At 49.1% G+C, this 21,799-nt stretch overlaps 2 protein-coding genes across 2 annotated transcripts; one reads left to right on the forward strand and one right to left on the reverse strand.

The window, feature by feature from the left end:
* Positions 1 to 149: 149 nt before the first annotated feature.
* HO173_012922 (uncharacterized protein) lies at positions 150 to 16,466 on the forward strand (the record flags this gene model as incomplete). The annotated part of the gene is made up of 11 exons (XM_037314752.1): positions 150 to 167; positions 315 to 421; positions 523 to 916; positions 1,114 to 1,232; positions 1,568 to 2,156; positions 5,850 to 6,347; positions 6,696 to 7,232; positions 7,464 to 8,866; positions 12,116 to 12,835; positions 13,169 to 13,314; positions 16,459 to 16,466. The coding sequence occupies 11 exons, from the start codon at positions 150 to 152 to the stop codon at positions 16,464 to 16,466; spliced, it is 4,539 nt and encodes a 1,512-aa protein (XP_037158379.1).
* Positions 16,467 to 16,564: 98 nt separating this feature from the next.
* On the reverse strand, positions 16,565 to 21,190 carry HO173_012923 (uncharacterized protein; the record flags this gene model as incomplete). The annotated part of the gene is made up of 12 exons (XM_037314753.1): positions 16,565 to 16,660; positions 16,935 to 17,181; positions 17,369 to 17,610; positions 17,784 to 17,935; positions 18,158 to 18,332; positions 18,618 to 18,731; positions 18,996 to 19,070; positions 19,274 to 19,378; positions 19,717 to 19,902; positions 20,106 to 20,272; positions 20,624 to 20,810; positions 21,089 to 21,190. The coding sequence occupies 12 exons, from the start codon at positions 21,188 to 21,190 to the stop codon at positions 16,565 to 16,567; spliced, it is 1,848 nt and encodes a 615-aa protein (XP_037158380.1).
* Between the last annotated feature and the right edge of the window lie 609 nt (positions 21,191 to 21,799).

Consider the following 21,799-nt stretch of genomic DNA (forward strand, 5'->3'; position numbering starts at 1 on the left):
GCACCACTTTATGCCTGCATCTTGACATCTGGAGAAAAGACGGATGCATATGTCGCATCGGTTTGAGTGACCGTCATTAGAGCTGAAAACTTCAGAGACATGCTGAGATGATCAGCCTTGCACGTCATAATGCAGCTGTTGACCCCTTAATGTCTTCAGACGCGCAGGTGACATTGCTGCGTCTTTTCAAATCCTATACTGGTCTGTCCCCCTGGCCGCAACGCCTGCTTGCAGCAGCGTTGACACATTACATATTTCACTCAGCATAATTTGTGGGCATTGTTGTACTGCTCACTGTGCCGCGGTTTCTACAGGCTCAGCTCCGGGGGTCTGCAAACTACTTGCACAAGCTTGTGGCTGCCTCTCACATCTACAACTTGTGGACTGACAAAGGAGCTGACGCTGGAGCTCTTGCTGAAAGGTATGAAGCAATGTCTATTGTGACACTGTGTTGGTTCAGCCACCATATAAAGCTCTGGCCTGCAGTTTAGCATGTCAGCAAGTCTGCCCAGTTGTATACAGGTATCTTGATGGTTCAGTTGACAAGCTGGATCAGTATATGAACCACTCGGCAACACCACACCACACTGCCGGTTGCAGCATGCTCAGCAACACTGAACCTAGTCAATATCTCACGCAGTCACCAGATTCAGCTGGCTTGCAATCAGTCATACCCGCTTTTTGCACAGATGCTGCAGCAGCATGTGCTGCACTCAAGAAGCAAGTAGTAGCTACAGAGCCTAGAGCGACTGAAACACAGCAGGAACATATTTCGGTCATGTCAGGGTCTGATCAGACCCAGAACAGCTCTCCAAAAGACGCTCGGCGGGGTGTACCTCTCCTACATAAGGATGATCTTAGCTATGAGCAGTTTGTGGGGCAGTTCATGCAGCCCAATCTGCCTGTCATGATCCAGGCAAGTACTTGTGCAGAGACCTCAACTATAGCATCAACTCCTAATGACCAACAAAGAGGATCCTGCAGAAACAGTTGCAGGTTGGTGGTGCAACCCAGTCTCTTGTTGAAACTCCACAAGACTAAAGTTATGCTGCATACAACACAGGACAGATACCTGTCTGACTGTCCTGGTGACTGTCAAGTTCTCATCTGCAGGGCTTGGCTAGCAAGTGGAGATCAAGCATGGATTGGGTCACAGCAGACGGTCATGTCAACATTGACTTTCTTGCAGAGCATTACGGACAGGCACAGGTGATGGTCAGCAACACCACCAGGTACATTGCATACTTGCATCTGTTCCTTTCCACTTTGATGCGCATACCTTGTGTACAGTAATGCACGCTCAGCATGCTGCTTGCAGAGTTTCTGCAGACCTTGAGACTGCTGTCATCAGGACATGTTGTGGACAATGGCAGACGTGCAGCACTTATAATGTCTCTGTATCTTTGCATGCTTACACATCAATTTTAGTGCTTATGTACAGGAGAGACAGACCTTGTGGAAACAACCTCCCGCCACCTGTTTGTCAAGAGACCCATTTACTAATCACAGAACAGCACCTATGTTCACAGTCAAAACCCTCAGCCAAAAGTTCCCCCTTTTGTTGCAGGTCAAATGCTACCTGCGCCCCCAGGCTAGACATGACGGTGGTAGAATTTGCCCACTGGTGGAAGATGCACAAGGCAGGACAGGACGACCGCTTGCTTTACCTCAAAGACTGGCACTTTGCCCATGCGTTTCCCAACTACAAGGCTTATGAGACGCCGCTCTACTTCCAAGATGACTGGTTGAATGACTTCTACGACATGGAGCAAGCTGGCACACAGCAGAGTGACCAGGTCAACATCCAGCAGCAGCCATGCACCACAGCTGCAGACTTATGCTCAACAGCTGTTGCGCCCACCTCTGTGGAGTCAAACTCCACAGCTGCTGGCTTGGAGTGCAGGTCTGTAGGGAGGGATGATGGTGACTGCTCCATGGCAGCAGGGGCCATAAGCGGCATACCTTATCTACGAAGAAGCCATGGAGCACATGACATGTCTACCAACTTTCCACCCCAGGGAGCCGTAATCAAACAAGACACTGACAACAAGCGTGAAGCAGTAGGAAGTCATGATGAAGAAGCAGGGGGTCATGGCAGCAGAGCAGCGTGTGAAACTTTGTCATCAGACTACCGCTTTGTTTACTTGGGATGCAAGGTTTGGCACTCATTGAATGGCTACTCCTGCTTCCAGACTGCATCCTGTCTTGAAAGCAGCTCAAATCAGATGATGCACAGCTGTTGGTTTGAACCATGGACCATTGGCAATGCACATTCTGCATAGCAGTTCTTCTGGAGATTGGATGGTGGTGAACCTGCGTCATGATTCTGACAGGGCACATGGACTCCATTGCACGCGGATGTTTTGCGCTCTTACAGCTGGTCAACAAACGTGGTTGGGCGTAAGAGGTGGAAGCTGCTACCTCCAGACTACACGCACCTGCTGTATGACCGCTTTGGCAGGTGATACCAACTACACCACTACTGCTTGCTGTCTACTGTTTGCTTCCCGCTGTCTACTCTTTGCTTTCTGGTTGTGATTGCTTCCTTTCTGCTGTCTACTGGCAACTTTCTCCAGTCAAGTTTCTACTTTCTGTTTTGTACTTTCTACTGTCTAAGTCAATTGTCAACCACTTACCATCTACCGGTGAATGTCTATGGCCAAATTTGTAGATTGCCGTACACTCCTATAACCTTCATTGACAAAAGCAAGGATTTGGAAAATGCCTGAGTAGCGGTTCTTTCCTGTCAGCTTGGCCAGCCTATTGCAATGACTGATGCCCTCTGTGGCAGCGGTGTTTTCATCGCCTGTGAAACCAAGCTAGAGAGTGGCAGTGCTTGGTTGCTGCAGGGAAATGGCAGCAACTTTTGATATAAAGCAATCAGAAGGTCGAGACAGATTCCCCAACCTTGATGAAGCCTGTCAACATGTCATCGAGTGCATACAGGTCAGTGCAGGAACGAGGTCAAAGCACAAATTGGCTTCATTTTGGTGCCCGTCTGTCACTCTTGTGCCCAGTGTCTCCCGGAATCAAAATGCATTGCAGTCACATGATGTGTCAGCGTCTGATTTCTATGCTGCAGTAACATCATGATGGCAGTCCTTTTCAGGAAAACATATTGCTGGTGCTCAGTGCACGTCCTCACTCGTGCTGATGTGCATCTGATGCCTGAAGGAAGCTGGGGAGACTGTATTTGTACCCAGTGGGTGGCACCACACAGTACACAACTTGGAGGACACTCTCAGTATCAACCACAACTGGCTGAATGGCTACAATCTACACTGGGCCTGGGCTTTGCTGCAGCAAGAGCACAGAGACGCCACTGTCTGTATTGAAGACTGTAGGTATGCTTTTGCTCAGATGAGGTGCGCTGTGCACACATGTCCTGTCTGCTGAGGTGATTGCACTGCAGACTCTGCTGATAGCACTGATCATCATGGAGAAGAGTGGGAAAGACATCTATAGTGTCTATGGTCATAGAGAAGTGTTCAATAGTAAAAACTTATGGAGCTATGATGTCTGGATTGCAAGAACAAAGTGCATCTTTCAGCTACCTGGTAGTGCACAGTACCAGTGACAGTACCTCACAACAACAACAAAAGCAACCACTTGTAGTGCATTTACACACAGGGAGGGATGCAGTGCAGAAGAATTTGAAGCCTTAGTGCAGCGCAATATGGCTGCCAATTGTGGAATGGACTATGCCTTCATGGCTGACTTCATGAATGCTATTCTGTTCAGAGAAGAGCATGCGTTGAGGTACGTGTGCCATGCCTCATCTACTGGCATAAACGCTCCAGGGCATCGCTGTGTATGTAGCAAAAAGGGCCAACCATCACTTCAGTATTGCTTGTCTGCAGTCATGCATGTTACGCCGGACCTCACATGATTGCGCTGTGTCTGCACTTGGCATGGGAGCGTGTGTTTGAGGCAGTTTGGTTGCTGCATGATAAATTGTGATATCATTGCTACAGTCTGCACTTGGGTCTGCCAATTCAACATTGGGTTGGCTCTATTAACTTGCATACATTTTCTTGCATCTGTGTCTATTTGAGCTAGCAGTTTGCATTTGTATCGAAGCTGTTTTACAGACATCACCAGCTTGGCCATATAAACTGTGACACGCTGAATGCATACTGCAGGCATTCCATGAAGCTTACAGAATTTGATGCACACGCAAAGCACAGGTTCAAGATTGCAAAGTCAACACAGCTCCTGGTTGAGTTGCGTCAGCGCATGAGCTCATTGTCTTGTAATGCTCCCCGCAAATGGCCACCCTGCAGCTGAAAGTGCTTTGCAAAGACTGTGAAGACCCGGCCTGTCCTGGCTGCACATGACTTTATATGCATGAAATGGCTAATGCGTTTGATGTGTGCAAGCCCAATCAGGCGCTGTTATGACTTGACTGCTCAGCAGGCAAAGGCTCATGCGCCTTGCAAATTACCAAAAAACCGTTTGCAACAGCACCCTGCCCCTTTTGCTTCTGTTTGAGCAATGCATGTCTGTCACCAACTGCATGCTGATTTGTTATCAAGGATCTTGAAGAGCAACAAGCCCCCAGAAATGCATTTAGTTTGTTGCACGATAAACTTTTGGAACACATTCATGGAAAACACGTCTGCAGGCATGCAGCTGCAGCATGGATATACTGCAGGCATGCAGCTGCATCATGGATATACAGGATTTCCTTTTAGCATAGCAGGGTTCTTGCCTTCTGAGCAATGACGCAGGCATTTCTTTCAACATCTTTGCTTGTGGTGCAAAAGTCCCTGTAAAACTTTTGATTCCGGGTCCTGACAAGTATTGGCAGTGTCAACCGAAACTTGTCGTCAGGGTTACCTGACTATGACGAACTCCTGATTACTCTCGGCGGTGTCGACGAAGTCTGTCGTCCTTGTCACCTTGTAAAAACGAAACTTGTCGTCAGGGTTACCTGACTATGACGAACTCCTGATTACTCTCGGCGGTGTCGACGAAGTCTGTCGTCCTTGTCACCTTGTAAAAACGAAAATCTTTATTACATGTACTCCTTATAAGTAGTCCACTCTAGAGCAAAAGTAAAGATGGGCGGCTGATAAATCCACGCTGATTTGAAAGTGTTGTCATCAGTCTCCATGGCCGATACTGCATCAAATGGAATACACACACATGACCAGGTTGGCTCATATGACCAGTGAAGACGATTGCAAAGCAAAATGCTGCTGTTCAGATTCCACTATGGGGTTCCCTACAACCAGTCCGAGCGCCCCTCCGCAGGGCGTTGCGGTGCGTTGGCACTGAAGCTGTGCACCCGTCTTCTCGAGCAACAAGCTGCGCATTGTGGCGGACAGCCACAGCGTGACTTGGCGGCAATTTTCAGCAGCATATTGCGCCTTCTTCAGATGCTGACGAGGTCGAGAGGCGATCGTTGTGTTTGGAGAAGTCATTTAGGTTAGAAAGGAACAGCGCCAGTGGGCGACCAGCCCATGGCGCATCCGAGAATGCCTTCTAACATGCATGTGCCAGGTGTGTTATAAACCAGTAATGGACAGCTGATGAAGTGACCAACGCTACCGTGATCACACCTGTGCTGTGCGGTACGTACCGGTGGCAGAGTCGAAGCCCGATTATCTGCGGATTGAGTTAGCTCGCATTCCTGCAATTGACAGTTGAAGCGCAGAACCGCGTTCCGGTCTCCACAGAATTCCCCTGTCATGGAGGTACATCCGCACCTTCCGACCGCATGCTTTCTTCCCGTCTGACTTGTCAGACGTGTAGTCCTACTGTTTGAGTTGCGCTTTCGTAGTGCTGAACTTTCTGAGTGAACTTGTAACTTGTCGATGAAGTGACAGCTTGCTCATTGCTTGCAGATTGCAGAGGCTCGTGTGCAGCTTCAAAGGGCAGTAGACGCAAGTCATGTTGCGCCTACAGCCAAGTATTTGAGACAAGCAGCTGCTGCTTGCTTGAAGCATGGACTGCAGCCTGTCCGTGCTTTGCCTGGATTGGAGCCACATATACAGTTTGAGATGCAGCCTGTCAGCATCTCTCAAGTTGCAGAGCATGTCAGAACAGCGTGTCCAGAAGTTGATAACATTTTGGAGAGGCTGCAAGGCAAGACAGGAAGCAAGTACTTTGTGATAACATATACGCAGCCAATACAGGTCCTCTTGGTCATGCGAGAGCTGATACAGCCCGCTTACCAGCAGCCTCTCAAGGACTTGTTGGCATCCATCAAGCAGTCTCCTGGTTTGGCACCACAGGCATTCAGTGGAGCAGGTCCACCCGGGTTCCGTGTTGTACCTGTGCCCATACATGCCACCAATACCGACGCTGCTGCTTCAGCACTGCAAGCTAAACCAGTCAATCTTGTGAGTATGCCTCGTCAGCTTCTTCACTATTTTGTAATAAACATACTGTACGGTATGAGGTCCTTAAACTGCAGGTCTTTGCGCTGCACACTGAAGCCATGGTGAACTGTGACAGGCAATCATTGCACATTGCCCCTCTCCCTGTTTATGCCTTTTATAATCCCATAAGGAACAATTTTTAGGAAACCCCAACCAAAAAAGAAAAATTTTATAATAAAAAAAAAAAAAAAAAAAAAAAAAAAAAAAAAAAAAAAAAAACGATTTACCTGGTTTTTTTTTTTTTTTTATACACCTTGCCTGGTACAAAGCTGCAGTAGTGTCCAGTGCATGCCATGTTCTGATGCGCAGGGTGTTGGCAAAGCAAGAGCTCAGCTGCATACTGCAATTGTAAGGAGCCATGGATCGCATACAGCCAGGTGGATGACAGAAGCTGCATGGGTGTGCCTGCAGCATGGTCTCACAGCCACAGATCATGGTCTACAGCTGGCACCTGTCAATTGCCGACTGGTGATTGACCATTTGAGGCCAATCTGCCCTGATGTGTACGATGTCATTGGGAAGCTGCAGACGCTCACAGGGCAGAAGTATTTCCGCCTGATGGGAAGCGCTCAGAGTCCATCAGCAATACTGCTCAAGCTTGCCAACATCATACTCAGCCCAGCAAGAACAATTGGCTTAGCAGGCCTGATGGACAACATTCAGACTGTCACTACCCAGCATGCCTCAAGTTTGACTGCTGCTGTCCAGCAACCAAAGCTCAATGCTGATCAGCTGCAAGCGTCACTGCCAGACACCCTGGATCTTACCCCCCCAGGCTTTCACGCTACCACGGCTGGACAAGCCTTTGATGCGTCAGGTGCAAGCACCCAGGCAGTCATCCCTCAAGTAAGGAAAACCTGTATATGGTACAATGTACACTGGTAACAGACTTTTGCATGGTTGAGGCACATTGCAGCAAACCTGCCATGAAATTTTATTGACGAGTTGCGAGCTCGTGAGTAAAAGCACAGTGTCACTGGCTGCAATGGGGCTGAGCCATTTGACGCGCGTTCATAAATATTTTGATGAAACTTCCAGGGTACATTTCCTGGGTTGATTTGGTCTTGATGTTTGCAGGTGGCTGAGGCTCAAAGACAGCTGAAGATGGCAGTCAGCAGGAGCCATCCTCCCACAGCAAAGTACATTGTAGAGACTGCTGCGGTGTGCCTTGACCATGGACTGTTCACTTCAGAAACTGGATTTTTTCTGAAGCCCGTGGCCTGGTCTCTGATAGCAGAAGCTGTCCACAGAAGCTGCCCACACGTTGCGGATCTTCTTGAAAAGCTGTGCGGTAAAACGGGACAGAAATATTTTCAGCTGCTGGGCAACAGCGAGTTTGGCGAGCCTGAGTTTGTGGCTGCCAATCTCGGTACCTTAATCCTGCCAAAGCAGATGCCGTTTGTAAGCCACATCTTGAACCGGTTTGAGAGGAGCAGCCCAGCAGCGCAGGAAAATAGTTCTGCCTCTTCCGTGTCTCCAAATGCACCAGGCAGCTTGGTGTCACCAACTGCTACTGAAGAGCTCCATACCAAACAGTGGCATGTATCACAAGCTGTACCTTCAAGCGGTCAGATTGCTGATAACAAAAGTGTAGGATCATCTGTTCTTGCAGTGCTGCGAGCCCAGCCTGCGAGCAGCAGTAAGTCGGCCAGTGCACAGGGCACACCAAGAGCTAAAGTCACATATGCGCCCGTGCCCATCAGCAAACCAAGGGTTTCTGACAGTGGCAGCAAGGCAAATGGTACAGAAACTGGAAGCACATCTGCCATGCAAGCTCTGCTTTCTGCTTGTATGCAAATTCCTGAGAACAGTGCAAGCGACGGCCAGAAGAGCAGCGAAGTAGCCAAGTGGGTTCCTGCTGTCTCTTGTCCGCCAGCTTCCACACCCTTTGCTGCAACAGCGTTGGTGTCAGCTTCATCCTCAGCTTCCATACTGGCTTCTCTGCAAGCTGCTGCTCCAGCACCCATCAGGACGCAAAGCAAAAGCAGCTGTGGCAACGCAGAAGCTAAATCCACGGAGGACCCTTTCCTGGTATCAAGTCCGCCCTTGACTGCCGCACTAGAGGACAGCCCTTCAAGCAGTATATCTGGCATAACCCAGGCTATGAAGGCGCGCAGCTCTGCATCTACAGAGCTGTCGAGCATTGACGTCCTACCAGAGGGAGAGACTAGATTGACAGTCCCTCAGCAAGCCAGGGTGGATCCATTCTGTTTAGACTGTATGGAACAGCCGGGCCGATGTAGTCAGCATCCACTTGTTCCTAGTCCCGCTGAGCCTGAGTCAGCTGAGGTGCAAGCTCAACATGACACTCACACTCCATCTGATTGCAGCACTCAGGTATGCGTCATGAACGCATTGCCAAGCTGCTTTGTTCCTCTTTTGCTTGGTAATGTGCTCATCTGCTCTAGTGCTGTCTTCAACCTCCTCTTGGGTCGCACTCAGCCTTCTGTACCTGACTTCATGTTGGATGCTACGCTGTGGTTTGTGATGTGCTGTGAGCATTGTTAGCTGCAGGCGCTGCCTTTTGTGACTACACATGACTCAAGTTGTGTCCTGTTTTGTTATGGTGATTATTGCAAGGTGATTATGCAGGAGCATACAGCCTTTGGTGTTGAACCTCTTCAAAGAGTAGCTGTTGTGCTCAAATTTGAGGAGTCTCAGCACAAAGAAGAGGCATACAACCTGAGTTTGGTTCAGGTACGTTTGTCCCCACATGGGTTGTTATGGTTGCAGTAAGCAGTCAGTATGGCAACCAGAGTGTGGCTTCTCAGCAGCAAAGGCAACAACACCAACTTTGATGGTATGCTGTCTTACACTGGCAATGGGTAAATACCAAGGCCACACATAGATACCATAAGAGAGCAGTCATTTCATGGCCAGACTAGCATCCTGTGCTTGACTCCAACACATCTTCTGATGCAGGTCTACTCTGCTAAAGATGGCATCATTCTGAGCATGAAGGAGCTGCAACAGGGGAAGCAAAGACAGGAGCTGGACAGCATTCTGGAGGACAACAGTGTTGTCAAAGTTGTGCATGATGCTGGCCAAGCGGCTAACTATTTCTTCTCTGCAAATAGCACCTCGATGAAGAATGTCTTTGACACTCAGGTACTGTCCATCTTCTGCCTTACAACCATATGGGGGTTGCATGGGGCAGCACTTGGCCACACACTGCGCTGCTGCATTTGTTTTTGGTGTATGGTGTTATACAATCATGAGAAGCATCTGTTGGCCATGCTACAGAATCCATCACTTCATATGCTGGTGAGCACAGAGGGCCCTTGACAAATTTTGTATTTGTCGTGTGCATGAGGGGGGACAAACGTTTTTATGTCTGAAAAGCGGCAGGTCCATGTGTATGATATCGCCCTATGTCACATCATACCATATGTTTTTTCAACAAGTGACAGTGCTGCAGTCAGTTTGCACTATGACAACTGTGCTGCTCTGTGTCTCAAGGGCCACAAGAACATGGCATACCCTTGGGTGAATGTACTAGTTTGAGTACAGCTCACAGGGCCTATGAATTTAACAGAAACAGTGTACTTATTGTCTGATTTCATGTGTTTGCATCTTGTCTTTACCGACTTACTTATACTTACTCACTCACTTACTTGCGTACAAGTGGTTTCCTCAATTGTTCTTGGGGACAGAGGGGCCAACAGACTTTCAAGATCAGGAGCAAAAGTCCCTGTGATGCCCAATAGAACATGTAGCATGCGTCTAAAATCATATTGGTGAGACGGGTTGTACATCGTTGCACAACTCAAAAAGTTGGTCAGAAATCAGCATAACCTGGTTGACAAAATATAGCTATCTTTAATTAAGTGTAGATGGTATGTCCAGCAATGGGTGTGGGTCATGGAATGTTGGAAAAGGTAAGCATGAAACTATGGCTGGGCATCTGGAGCTTTGTGTGCCGGATCTTGTTCACAGACGCATATGTGGTTGGTATCATAAGCCTATTGTGTGCAGATTGCTCAAGGTGTGCTGGACCACATGAGCAGTTTGATGGGTAGCACACACCATCAGAAAAGGCGCAGTCTTGGTGAGCTTCTCCTCTTGTACGAGCTGGAGATACAGCATCATCCGGAGGCTCTACAAGGTAAACTAAACAGCAGCAACATGCCATGCTGTTCTGCGTAATTTGTCACTGTGGTCAATGTCATAGCTTTGAATGCTACTTTGGCTCATTCATGCGTTACCTGAGAACCTCGCCCAGCCCCCTGCTGCTCCGCTGCTACATGTCACCCGCACTTGCAACCTGGTAGACTGTGACTGATGTTTCTTACTCAAGTTGCATAAGTTACACGGCACGACATCCTCTATCTTTGCACATTTGGCATATAGCTCTCTGGCAAAACATGTTGGCTGACGGAGGGCCATAAACAGACAACAGCAGCACAACTTGCTGAGGTGGCATGTGTGCTGCTTGAGTGTCAGACAATTTGCAAACTGGCAACACTGCAGGCATGGAAGAAGGGACAGCCACAGAACTTGAACAGGTAGCTGCAGCAGAAGCTGCTGCCATGCTTCAGTTGGCTGAAAGAGTGAGCAATCAGCTAGGTGTTGCTGGCAAGTCAACCGTGTACAAGTTGTGCCAGGCGCTGGTGGAGCAAAAGCATGCGCCTGCAAATATTAGCAGTGACAGGTGATTGCTGTTTACGTGGCTCAGGTAGTGGAATGTTTGGTAATTATACTAGGCACTGCATTGGCACAATGCGCAGCATTGTTATCGTCTCCAAACAGCATCACAGTGTTATGCCTGATTGTATAGGGCAATGCATTTATCAAACTGCAGGATAGGGCTCAGCATTGTGGGTTTGATACTTTCTGATAGCGACATCAAGGCTTGAACTCTCGTTATGAGACAAGTTTCAGAAATAACGAGCTGGTTCTGAGGTGGGTTTTTACCATGCAGAGTGTTCGAACCTTTGCCTGGGAATGTGGACCTTGAGATGACATTTCCCCAAGATGGCACCCACAAGCCTATCTTCCGTAAGCTGACTGACAGCAGCAGTACACAGCCAAACGCCGAGGCTGATGGCATACACTGGCAAGCAGCTGCAATGGGAGCTGACCATGTTACTGATGATGGACCCTCATCAGCAGGTGCAGTTCCTGCTGTCACACCAGTACTTTCATATCTTCGTGAGCTAGGCTTAATTCACAGTATCTGCTGTGTCTGATGGGCTAGCATGTGCACTGCAACCTTCGACCTTTCTGCACTTCTGACCTTTTGCTGTGTCAAATTGGAGCATGATTACATGAGACACTGCTTGTACTTCCTAAGTGCAGTGTAGGCAATGTCTGATGAATCTCCTGTTCATGCAGGGCCACAGGCAGATCCTGATATGCAAACTTTCTTACAACTGCTGCCAGTTCAAGTCAGAGATGCAATCATCCGGCATCTCACAGACAAACAAGGAGCGTTGCAGTTGCCTCAGAGTCAACCACCTGATTTGCAAGGCAATGGCGCAGTCAGTACTCACAGCAGCAGGTGAAATTCCACGGGGAAAACATGCACAGTCACCGTCCAAAACCAGTTGCACATCTGTCGTTTGCTTTTTGTACAATTTCAACAGACCTGCAGCCTTTTGTAATGCTGAAGTTTCTTGTCTGTGATAGCTGCCTGCACTGCCCTCAAAACAGACCTACCCACAAGCCATGCCTCCCAGGGACGCCATTGTTGGGTCAGTTGCTAAGTTGACCCTCTCGGCTTGCTGCAGGTCCCCCTCCCCCAAGCCTTCTCTTGCCGCCACACTGGAAGACTTCCCCACTCAAAATGAGGACTGGAGCAGTGTGGACAAGAACCAGGACTGTGATTCCAAGGCTGCACCTGCTGCTGTTGAAGAAGAAGATGGGTCAAAGGGCTTTGGAGAGGTGCTAGATCCACAGCCTCGTTCTCCAACCTCGTTGCCACCTACTAGTAAGGAGCCTGCTGTCAGCCTCGGCGATGAAGGGGAAATCCAGCAGGAGGTTGCGTGCATTGGGCATGATGAGGCAGATGTGCAGTGCGATAGGTGCGGTAAATGGGGCCACACAGCTGCCAGCTGCGATGAGATGTACTGTGATCGGTGTCAGCAAATGGGCCACATTATCACGAACTGCAAGAGCTGGCAGCTGCAGAACGCTGGCGCTGGTCCTTTAAATCAGGAAGCAGAACCTGAGGCCCAGTCGGCTGCTAAGCAGCAGGAAACGGAACAGATGCAGTGCTTCAGGTGTAAGCAAGACGGTCACTGCAGTGCAGAGTGCCCTCTTCCAGATGTCGAGCACTGCTACAACTGTCATCAGCTAGGCCACCTTTCACAGTTCTGCCCTGTTCTCAGGACAGCTGTAAAGGGTCTTCCCCTGGCTCAGCAGCAGGGCAGTGGCAAAGCGGAGGGCTCTCACCACCAGCAGGCTCCAGCCTTCACAGCTTTCCCCAGTGCCAGAAACCAGTACGGCAAGTGAGTGCTCAGCATTGCTGAAATGACAGATCCAGAACATCACCCCAAGTTGCTGCTGTCTAACTGCAGTGGCAACAAGCAGGCTTGATCTGGGCACTTGCAGTACCTGCGCCTGGGTGGGATATGAGTAACTATCACTTGGTGCCTCAACTCAGCCTGATGTGCATTTCTAGCATGGAAGCTGTATTGTGAAAAGGCAATACACACCTGCATCACATATAAGTGAACTGTGTATTCACAGACTCAAACACAATGACACTAACAACAGACAGCTGCACCCAATCCTTCACGTAGCATTTTGCAAGCAGCTGATGTTGTTACTGTGAACTGCAGATTTGCAGCAGCCAGCGTCTTGACAGAGGTAATTGCAGACAAGGGTAGATCACTGATTGTCCGATTTAGCGACGGATCATCAGAAGAGGTGCCAGTCCAGACAGACATGACACAGGCTTTGCAAACACTGGCAGCCCTGGACCCTGGTACTGCTCAACCCCTGTTGCCTGGCTGCTGCTGCAAATGTGTTGAACCAGTTCTTGATGCACTCGTGTCAAACACCACAAGCATTCACACCTGATTGTATGCCATGTGTACAGCTGGCAATGCTTTGTAAATGGGCTCAGTGCTCTTTGTTTTTGCAAAACAACACGCAATGTGCAGAAACAGGTTCCCTGCACCTATGCAGGGAACTCTGTTGGTGATCTGTTTGACCATGACAATAGGCTGCGGCTGGATGAGTCACTGCACCAAGTCAGCGCCATCAGGAAGTCTGATGGACACTGCACTGTTGTGGGTCTTACTTACCGTATTGGTAGACACATGCCAGGTCAGCGCCTCCCTCCCCCCCATTGTCTTGCATGACCATCAGCTGGTTGCAAAACTCTCTGATGACAGTGTCCTGTCTTTCGTGGTTTGATGCAGCCGCTCATAAGTAGTGTTTGTAGTCAAGCTGCATCTCCCGTGACTTACTATGCTGCGCTGTTGCAGCAAAAAGTAGAAGGTTCTGCTGCGTACTGGTGTATCTGGCATTGTGAGCCCTACTTCAGCTATCTCACTTCAAGACATGCATACATCAGCCAATTGGGTACATCAAGGTTTGGTGTATCATTCGCGCAGGTGTGGGTAACCTCATCTTAGATGTGTTGTCACAGCTGCAATTCAGCGGCAGGAATGGAATGGGAAGTGTGGGTGCCAAGTCATTGCTGATCTTGGGTGGTCCTGCTACAGGTATCCTAATTACTCCTGCTGCATGCCTCCCTGCTCGGAGCACTGCCACAGCCATTCCAGTTCTGGCACAGCTCTGTGCTTGCAGCATGCATATCTTGCTGCTGCACACCGTTATCTGGACTCCTTCAGTCTAGGGCTGTATTGGCCCAGAGCATCCTTCCATTCAGATATCTGCGCGCCACTCCACGGCCTCTGCAATTGTTTGGCCATGTTGCCAGCAGATGCATTGCATGCACAGGGCAGGACAAAAGTATCTGATTGAGCAGCTTCATCACCTTGTAACCTGTGCTGAACACTTCATAGACCATATGTCCAGTACACAAGTAGTGGCTGGTTTGCACTGCAGGAAAGACCACCTTGCTTCGTGATGTAGCCAATATCATGGCAAACATGTTTGACAAGCATGTGGTGGTGGTGGACACCGATAATGAGATTGGCGGCAACGGAGCAGTGCCTGACAAGTGTCTGGGCAGAGCACGCCGTATGTCAGTGCATGATCGGTCAAGGCAACATGAAGTGTTGCTTCAAGCTGCACAGAACCATAAACCTCAGGTGAGATGAGTTTCAGGCATGATACATTTGACCCTTGATTTAAGCAGCAGCAGATGGCAGCAAATGTGGTGCTGGCCAAATTGTACTTGCCACTGGCTCACTATAATTTTGATATGCCCACTGCGCTCCTTCTGCGAGTTGGAGATCATGTCGTTATGCTGTGGTATGACAAAAAGCAAAGGTGATGCAGGCGATAGTAGTGGACACTATCAGCAGCTCTGAAGATGTCAGAGCGGTGAAGAGCATCATTCAGAGAGGCATTGCTGTCATTGCCACTGCAGAGGCCATATGCCTAAGCAGCCTGATCAACAACCCAGAGCTGAACTCATTTTTGGGAGAGCCTCAGCATGTGGGGATGCAAGCAAGGTGTGTGCTAAAAAACCGTTTCCCTTCAGGATCCTGATATTTCACAATGATGTTGCAAGCTGCAGCAGACAACTGTTTGTGAAGCCGGGCGTTTGTCAATGACTGCATCACTTTTGTTGGGAGTTTTTCTTTGTGCTACAGGTGTCTGGTCTCGTCAAACAGCAAGGCTGTCTAGCTGACTGCATTTGCACTGGATCACATCTTGCAGCAGACCTTCCAGTGCTAAATTTGAACACATACATGGAAAAAGCTATTGGGCGTGGCTTTGAAAGGGCACATTACTTGTGCACACAATGATGGTTAGGTATGGTACTTCTTGCAGGTGTCAGCAATCAAGCATTGCCTCCACACTTGCAAGCAAAGGAGAACCAATCTTCACACATCTGATTGAGCTCCTGGACTGTGGTCGTTGGCGTGTACACTCAGATGTATTCTGCAGTGTGAGTGCAGCATTGGCGGGTACACAGCCAAACTCGCAGCTACGAATGCACAGGAACGGCAAGATGATTGTGCGTTCTGAAGCAGCTTCGGATGAACATGCAGCAGTTGGCAATACTTGCAGCTCCACATCTTCATGGCTGAATGAAGTGAATGGTACCTCTCGATAATGACATGTGTTCGCAAGAAGGCTGAGGTCGTCGAGACATCTGAAAACAGGTGTGCTGCAGCTGGGCCACGCTCTGCCTAGTTTCAGGGTAGATCTCTAGAGAGCACACTCATTTACCAGTATGTATCAGGCGTCACATCTTCTGGTCTAGTATGATGTGCATGTTGGCTGCATACCTGCAACAGCGTCTTATGTAAATGGGTACAACCGTGCCGCATCACAAGCTCACGCATGCACAGCAGACTTTCAATGCCAGTGCAGACTGATATATTTTACGAGCTTCTGACGCATCATCAGCAGCTAGGCTTGTGTGCCAAACCACGCTGACGTGTGACTCATGCAGTGAGAGGATCTGTATGCTGGCACACACTGGCTGGGCATGACCACAGGTTAACGTGGCATTCCATCACTGCCAGCTTTGATGACTGCCAGCTTTGATGGAGGCTGAAGAAAGCATACAGTTACACGTCGAAGATACAAACTACATGATTCACGTCCAACCAGCAAACTCGACCATGCATAACTGAAAATGCCAATTCTATCGACTGTACATATATAATGATGGGATCTGAGTCACAATCACAGATAGGCAAGGTTTTATACCCAAGGACACAACCACTTGGCCAGCTGACTAGCGCACCGCAAAAACCTGTCGATACTTGTTGACCTGAAATACATCACACCACCTGTCACATCAAGTGGTGCCACAGACACAGCAGGAGATACAGTTAACCTGACGCCCCTCCCTAAGTCCGAGAGACAGGATGCACACTGAATGTTTTGAGGCCCAGTAAAACTTATACAGCTGATGTTGCCAGTGTGAAAAAAAAAACCAATGTGCACAGTGTGTACAACTGACCCGTACAATCCCAAGTGGCATGAGTCAATCAACCCACATACACTGTCAGTCCTCAGCAAGCACTCTGGTAAGAGCACATCCATAACATGCCATCAGTAGTTATCACCAGTCAGGTGCCAAATCAGGCAACGGGGGGATATGAGGTGCCGGGGTAGTCTGAATTTGCTGGCACAGCTGCCAAGCCTGCCTGATTGATTGGCATTCTCCTGTCATCAAGCTGCACCAAACACACAATCCAATGAGAGAATAGTGTCTTCAGTTGCACAAACCACTGTAATGTCAACCACAGCACAGTCTGCAACCCAGCCAACCAGGATCAAACCACTGTTGGGTGTACATAGAATGTACATTATGAGCAATCATTGCAGGTCATTCAGAAACTTATGATTAAACTGGAGCAGGCTACTACAGCAATGGTAGCAAAAGGTTGCTGCAATCTGGAGTAGGCTTTTGGCAACAGTATCAAGTGCTAAGGTGGTAAGGAGGCTTACTGGCACAACAACAGGCTGTGGGTGAGCACTGTCACCCTCAAAGCCCATCTTAGGGTTGGCAATCTGGTTCTCCTCAATGGCACGTCCCTCTTCTTCGCTCAGGGGCACAATCAGTCCCTTGGCCTTCCTGGCAGCCCTGATACGCTCCATTGGGTCACCAGTCTCATAAGGGACAATGAGGTTGAGGACCATGGCCACCAGCCACCCAAACACATACCCAGTCTCCAGAACCAGAATAACGCTGTCTCTGCAAACATGGGGAGGTAATGTGAGGTAACAACAGGCAGCTCTCCCAGCTTGCCACATACACAAGGCAGCAGACTATGAGACTATGTTTGCAGCTGTGCGGCTTGATCGGCAGATGCAAAGCCTCAATACAGGCCAGCTTGTGCAGCTAATATCAAGCATGAGACGTGAGCAGGAAACAACAGTACCTGACTGCACGAACTCCAGAAGGCATGGTGTCGGTGGCCACCCACAGGTTGTCTGTGGCCCAGCCTGGGTTGATGATCACCCCAATGCCCAGAGCACAGGAGACAGTAGCAATGAAACGGCGCCTCCTGTCAATGCCCTCATTCATGAGCACCTTGATGCCAGACAAGGCAATGGAGCCAAAGAGGAATGTGGTGATGCCTCCAATCACACAGGTTGGCGTATTGGCAAAGAAGGCTCCAATCTGTGTAAGCAGTCAACTGTCAAAATGAGCAGGTTTGACACCATCAGATTGCAATCTTTACCCTCTGCTCACTACAGGAGAGCAGGCTTGGACAGGAAAGGCAATGGTCAATGCAGCCACAAACTGCTGGCAGCCACATTTGACAGCAGCATGTGCGTCAACAGCAACCTCACCTTTCCAAGAACGCCAAAGATGAAGAGCCAGAAGGCGGTGGCAACACCAGCCATACGGGAGGCGCAAAGTGTGAAGGCAATGATTCCATTATTCTGGGCAAACACATTGACGGGAGGGGAGGTTGCGCAACTGGCCAGGAAGCAGTTGAAACCTGCAAAGCAGCACCTCAAGGCATGAGCAGCAGTTTGCTGGACAGCCTGGAGTGCTGTCCCCTGCAATGTGCATTACACATACCTCTGCATCCCCTAACATGTCTTGCTGGTGTTCGGCAGCTTCAGACAAACAAGAGATACACTTCACAGACAGACAGGCAGACAGATATAGACCTGCACACAGACAGACAGACAGGAGCTGTCAACCAACCGTCACTCACCATCAGCAAGCAGACAACCCTGAATCCTCTCATCGTGGGCCGGGCCTCTCTGTTCAATGCCAGAAGCTTCCTCAGTGGCTGTGACGTCTCCTACAGCTGTGGCAGCATCTGCCCAGTACCCAATGATGAAGGGCAAGATTGCGCCAGGATAGATGCCTAGCTTGAATGTGTGAACCTGCAAATAGTTTGTAGGTCAATATAAGGCAAACATGTACAGCAATGACCTCCAGTATATCCGCCTCTGATACCAAAACATGCCATAGCCATGTAGCAAAAAAGTCAAAACAAGGAGTTATGTCATTAAACATGCTTTGCTCCTTTTGAACAGCAACAATATGTTTTTTGTATGAACTCTTGACAATAGATGCTTCAGCCACAAACAAGGGCCAACAACTGCTGATGTCAGATAGCATAGTAGAACAGTGATCAGTTGCAGCATCTGGAGGGGTGTGAGACTGACCCAGAAGAAGGTGCCAGCAGGAGCTTCATTCACAGCAGCCATGTCCACATATGGCTTGCCATCCTTCTTCACAATGGCAGCCACAGCATATGCCATCAACCAGGCCAAAATAATCTGCATGTCACACACAATGTTAGCTACCCGTGCATGGTCGAGCAATGTGCAAATACAGGAGGCAGCAATGTTTGGCAAAGCTGAAGCCATGCACAAAGCTAGGTGTGAGCAAGTAAGCCATTCATGTCCAGGGTATGCATGAAAATAGGGTTACATAATGTTCTACAGACAGGCTGAGCTCTGTTGGTCTGTCACAAAGACTCTGTCACAGCAGAGCTCAGCCAAACTCAATGGGACATCGAGGCAGGTGTGAGGTGAGCTTACTGCAGAGTTTCTAGCAAATGGCGATCCAAAGGTCTCCAGCAGGATGATGAAGATGAATGCCAGTCCACCCAGGCCCTGCAAAGACAAACATAGTCCAGATACAGCAGCGAAGCAGAGCCTGAAGCTGTCATGGCAAGCACATACACAGCATGCTGCTCAAACTGCATTCTGCAGAAGCCGAGTGTTGGCTCAATTTTGTGCAGCAGGATACACATCAGCACAATGAAAGGCAGCCAGTTTGGACAGGCAAGACAATGCAGAGAGTGAGAAGGACTGACCAGGTACTCGCGAGAGCCGAAAGGAAGCTCCACCTGACCATTGCCACTACAGTTCTGAGGCAGACCAGTCGTGGAGTTGAGCAGAGAGCATCCACCACCCCAGTCCTGCACCACCACCATACCATGCTCACCACTCATTTGCACAGACAAGGGGTCTCATGCCGTGCCTCAGAAGATTAGCTATGTGACTTTGCGAAAACCATACCAAATGAAAGGGGTTTGCCAGTTGGTGGCCTTTTGTCCTTTGTACAATTGCCCAACAGTGATGCTCATGTAAGTAGGAACGCCATAAATACAAGGTTGTACAAGCCTTAAAAAGAGCCCCTTCAGATGACTGGGAAGGACATTGCTCAAGGTGTTGATCAGACTGACACAAAGTTTCAAATGGTGTGACATTGTACAGACAGACATGTGAGCAAGGGTGAAGGTGTGAGATGGTTTACCGAGATACCAGCGACCCCAATCAGGTTAACGCCAACCAGGAAGACAGTGAGGCCAGCAATCCAGGTTGGGAACAGCTTCCTCAGAACCCTGGGAGGAAGAAAAGAGATGAGGGTGGTGGCGAAGGAACACACCATGTTGGTCCCCAGAAATTTGCCATAGGCATCATTCCAACTGTAGCCTTGCTCCTGAGAAACACAGAAACACCGTCAAAAGCATGCGAATAATGGAATTCCTTATTCTAATTCCAACCCATGATAATATAATGGAACATATGCACTGCTCTGCTTGGGGCATTGACATGAGCATGCCCCGACTAATTGTCAATCATCACTTGCACTGTTGATTGCATGAACAATTCTGACCAGTGCATGCAAAGTAGCAAGGGTACCATTAGGCTGCTGATGCTATTCAGCCCAATCACAATCTGTGTGGTTGTGATTCCCAGCACCGACACAATGCCAGTTCCATAGTAGTATCGTGTGAATGGGATCTTGAAGCGGACCACATGGAAGAAGGTGCCAATACCACAGGCCATCAGGGCAACTGATGTCAGATCTGCAACACACCACAGCTGCTGTCAGGCTAATACGATTACAATAATGCCATCGAGAGCCTTATATCATGTGTCAACATGCGCCTGGAATGCCTTGTGCAACTTCCTACAGACCTTGTGTAGTCCGTGATTCGCTCCTTTCCCACTGAACTGTCCTTTGGATACTGCATGCAGTTGACATATGCATATGTGACACGCATGCACTCTGCTGGCGCATGCAAAGTTCCATGAAGCACAGCCTGCTCCATAGTACAGCAAGGCAGTCCACACTTTTGAAAAATTTACAATGCCAAAGCTGAGGTGATGGGCGCCAATGGACTTCATGTTGTCCGTACATGGTAATGGGGGCTTACATTGGGTGATGTTGACGTTGGGGTTGGATGATGCCACAATGATGGGTCCCAGCACGATGCCTCCTGTCATAGCCAAGGCATGCTGCAGCCCCATGATAAGGGCCAGTAAGATTGGTAGGGGCTCATTCACAGCAAAAAAAGGTGGCAGCCTGTCTGTTGTATCCTTGCGGCAATAAGGCCATTTAGGCTGCAGAAGCAGAAACAGTCAGAGTCAAGTAGCAACATCAACTCCAGATGACAGCCACCTCAATGTGAGCTGATGATTGACAGTGCTCAGCATGACGAGGACTGCCAGCTTGCTTCAGAGCGACTCGTGGCATTCAGTCTGATACTACTTTTGACCGCCGGAAACAGAGCACAAGCCGCAAGCATGACAAAGAAGGGCGTGACGACAATGCATCTAAAGGCCAACTACTTACGTCCAACGTGAAGCCCACGAATGTCTTGTATGCGCATGCGTCTTACCATGAAAAGATATTTGTAGTCGTAGTCGCCAATGAAGATATCCTTCATGCTGCCGTGTGGAATCCATGTCGCCCACCTCACTTTCGGCAATCCTCCCTTCATGTTGCTTGAACCGGCACACAGACAGAGGGTCCTCCGCTGTTAGGCAGGAAGACTGCTAAGGGGGAAAGCCTGCTGCACAGTCCAAAAAGAGAGTCAGGCAGCTATGTCAAGTTCATCCGTATACAGAACGTTGTTTATGCAGCTGAACTTAACGCCCTGCACACGACATATCAACAAGTACACCCGGGTGGATAGGACGAAGATATGCGATGCAGGTTATGTCACGTATTCGTAGGCGGTGAAGCTGGCTCATTGCAACAGTAAAGGCAGGCCATGCGACAAAACTCATAACTTGACAGCAATGTTTCGGGGTTTCGAAAACTCTTTTTGGCCTCGTCCGACACCAAAACGCGTCAGACTGCAGAGATCAACTGACCTGGAGTACTTATTTCTGACACTTCTGTCTTCTGTCCAGCCTTCGCTTGACAGCCGGAACTCCGAGCCGGACCTCAAGACGTGCTGCAATGCAAAAGCAGTGCGTCACCCGTGTTCTGCGTCTGCAAATGCGTCTTTCGCCTGCCAAGCTTTCGCCGGTAACGTCAGCAAACGATCTGACTGAGGGACCACTATTTAATATGTTTAGTCACACGTGAACCCCAAAGCAATCTG

This window comes from Letharia columbiana (assembly GCF_014066305.1).
Source record: "Letharia columbiana isolate WasteWater2 chromosome Unknown xfSc0000000_s0, whole genome shotgun sequence".
NCBI lineage: Eukaryota > Fungi > Ascomycota > Lecanoromycetes > Lecanorales > Parmeliaceae > Letharia > Letharia columbiana.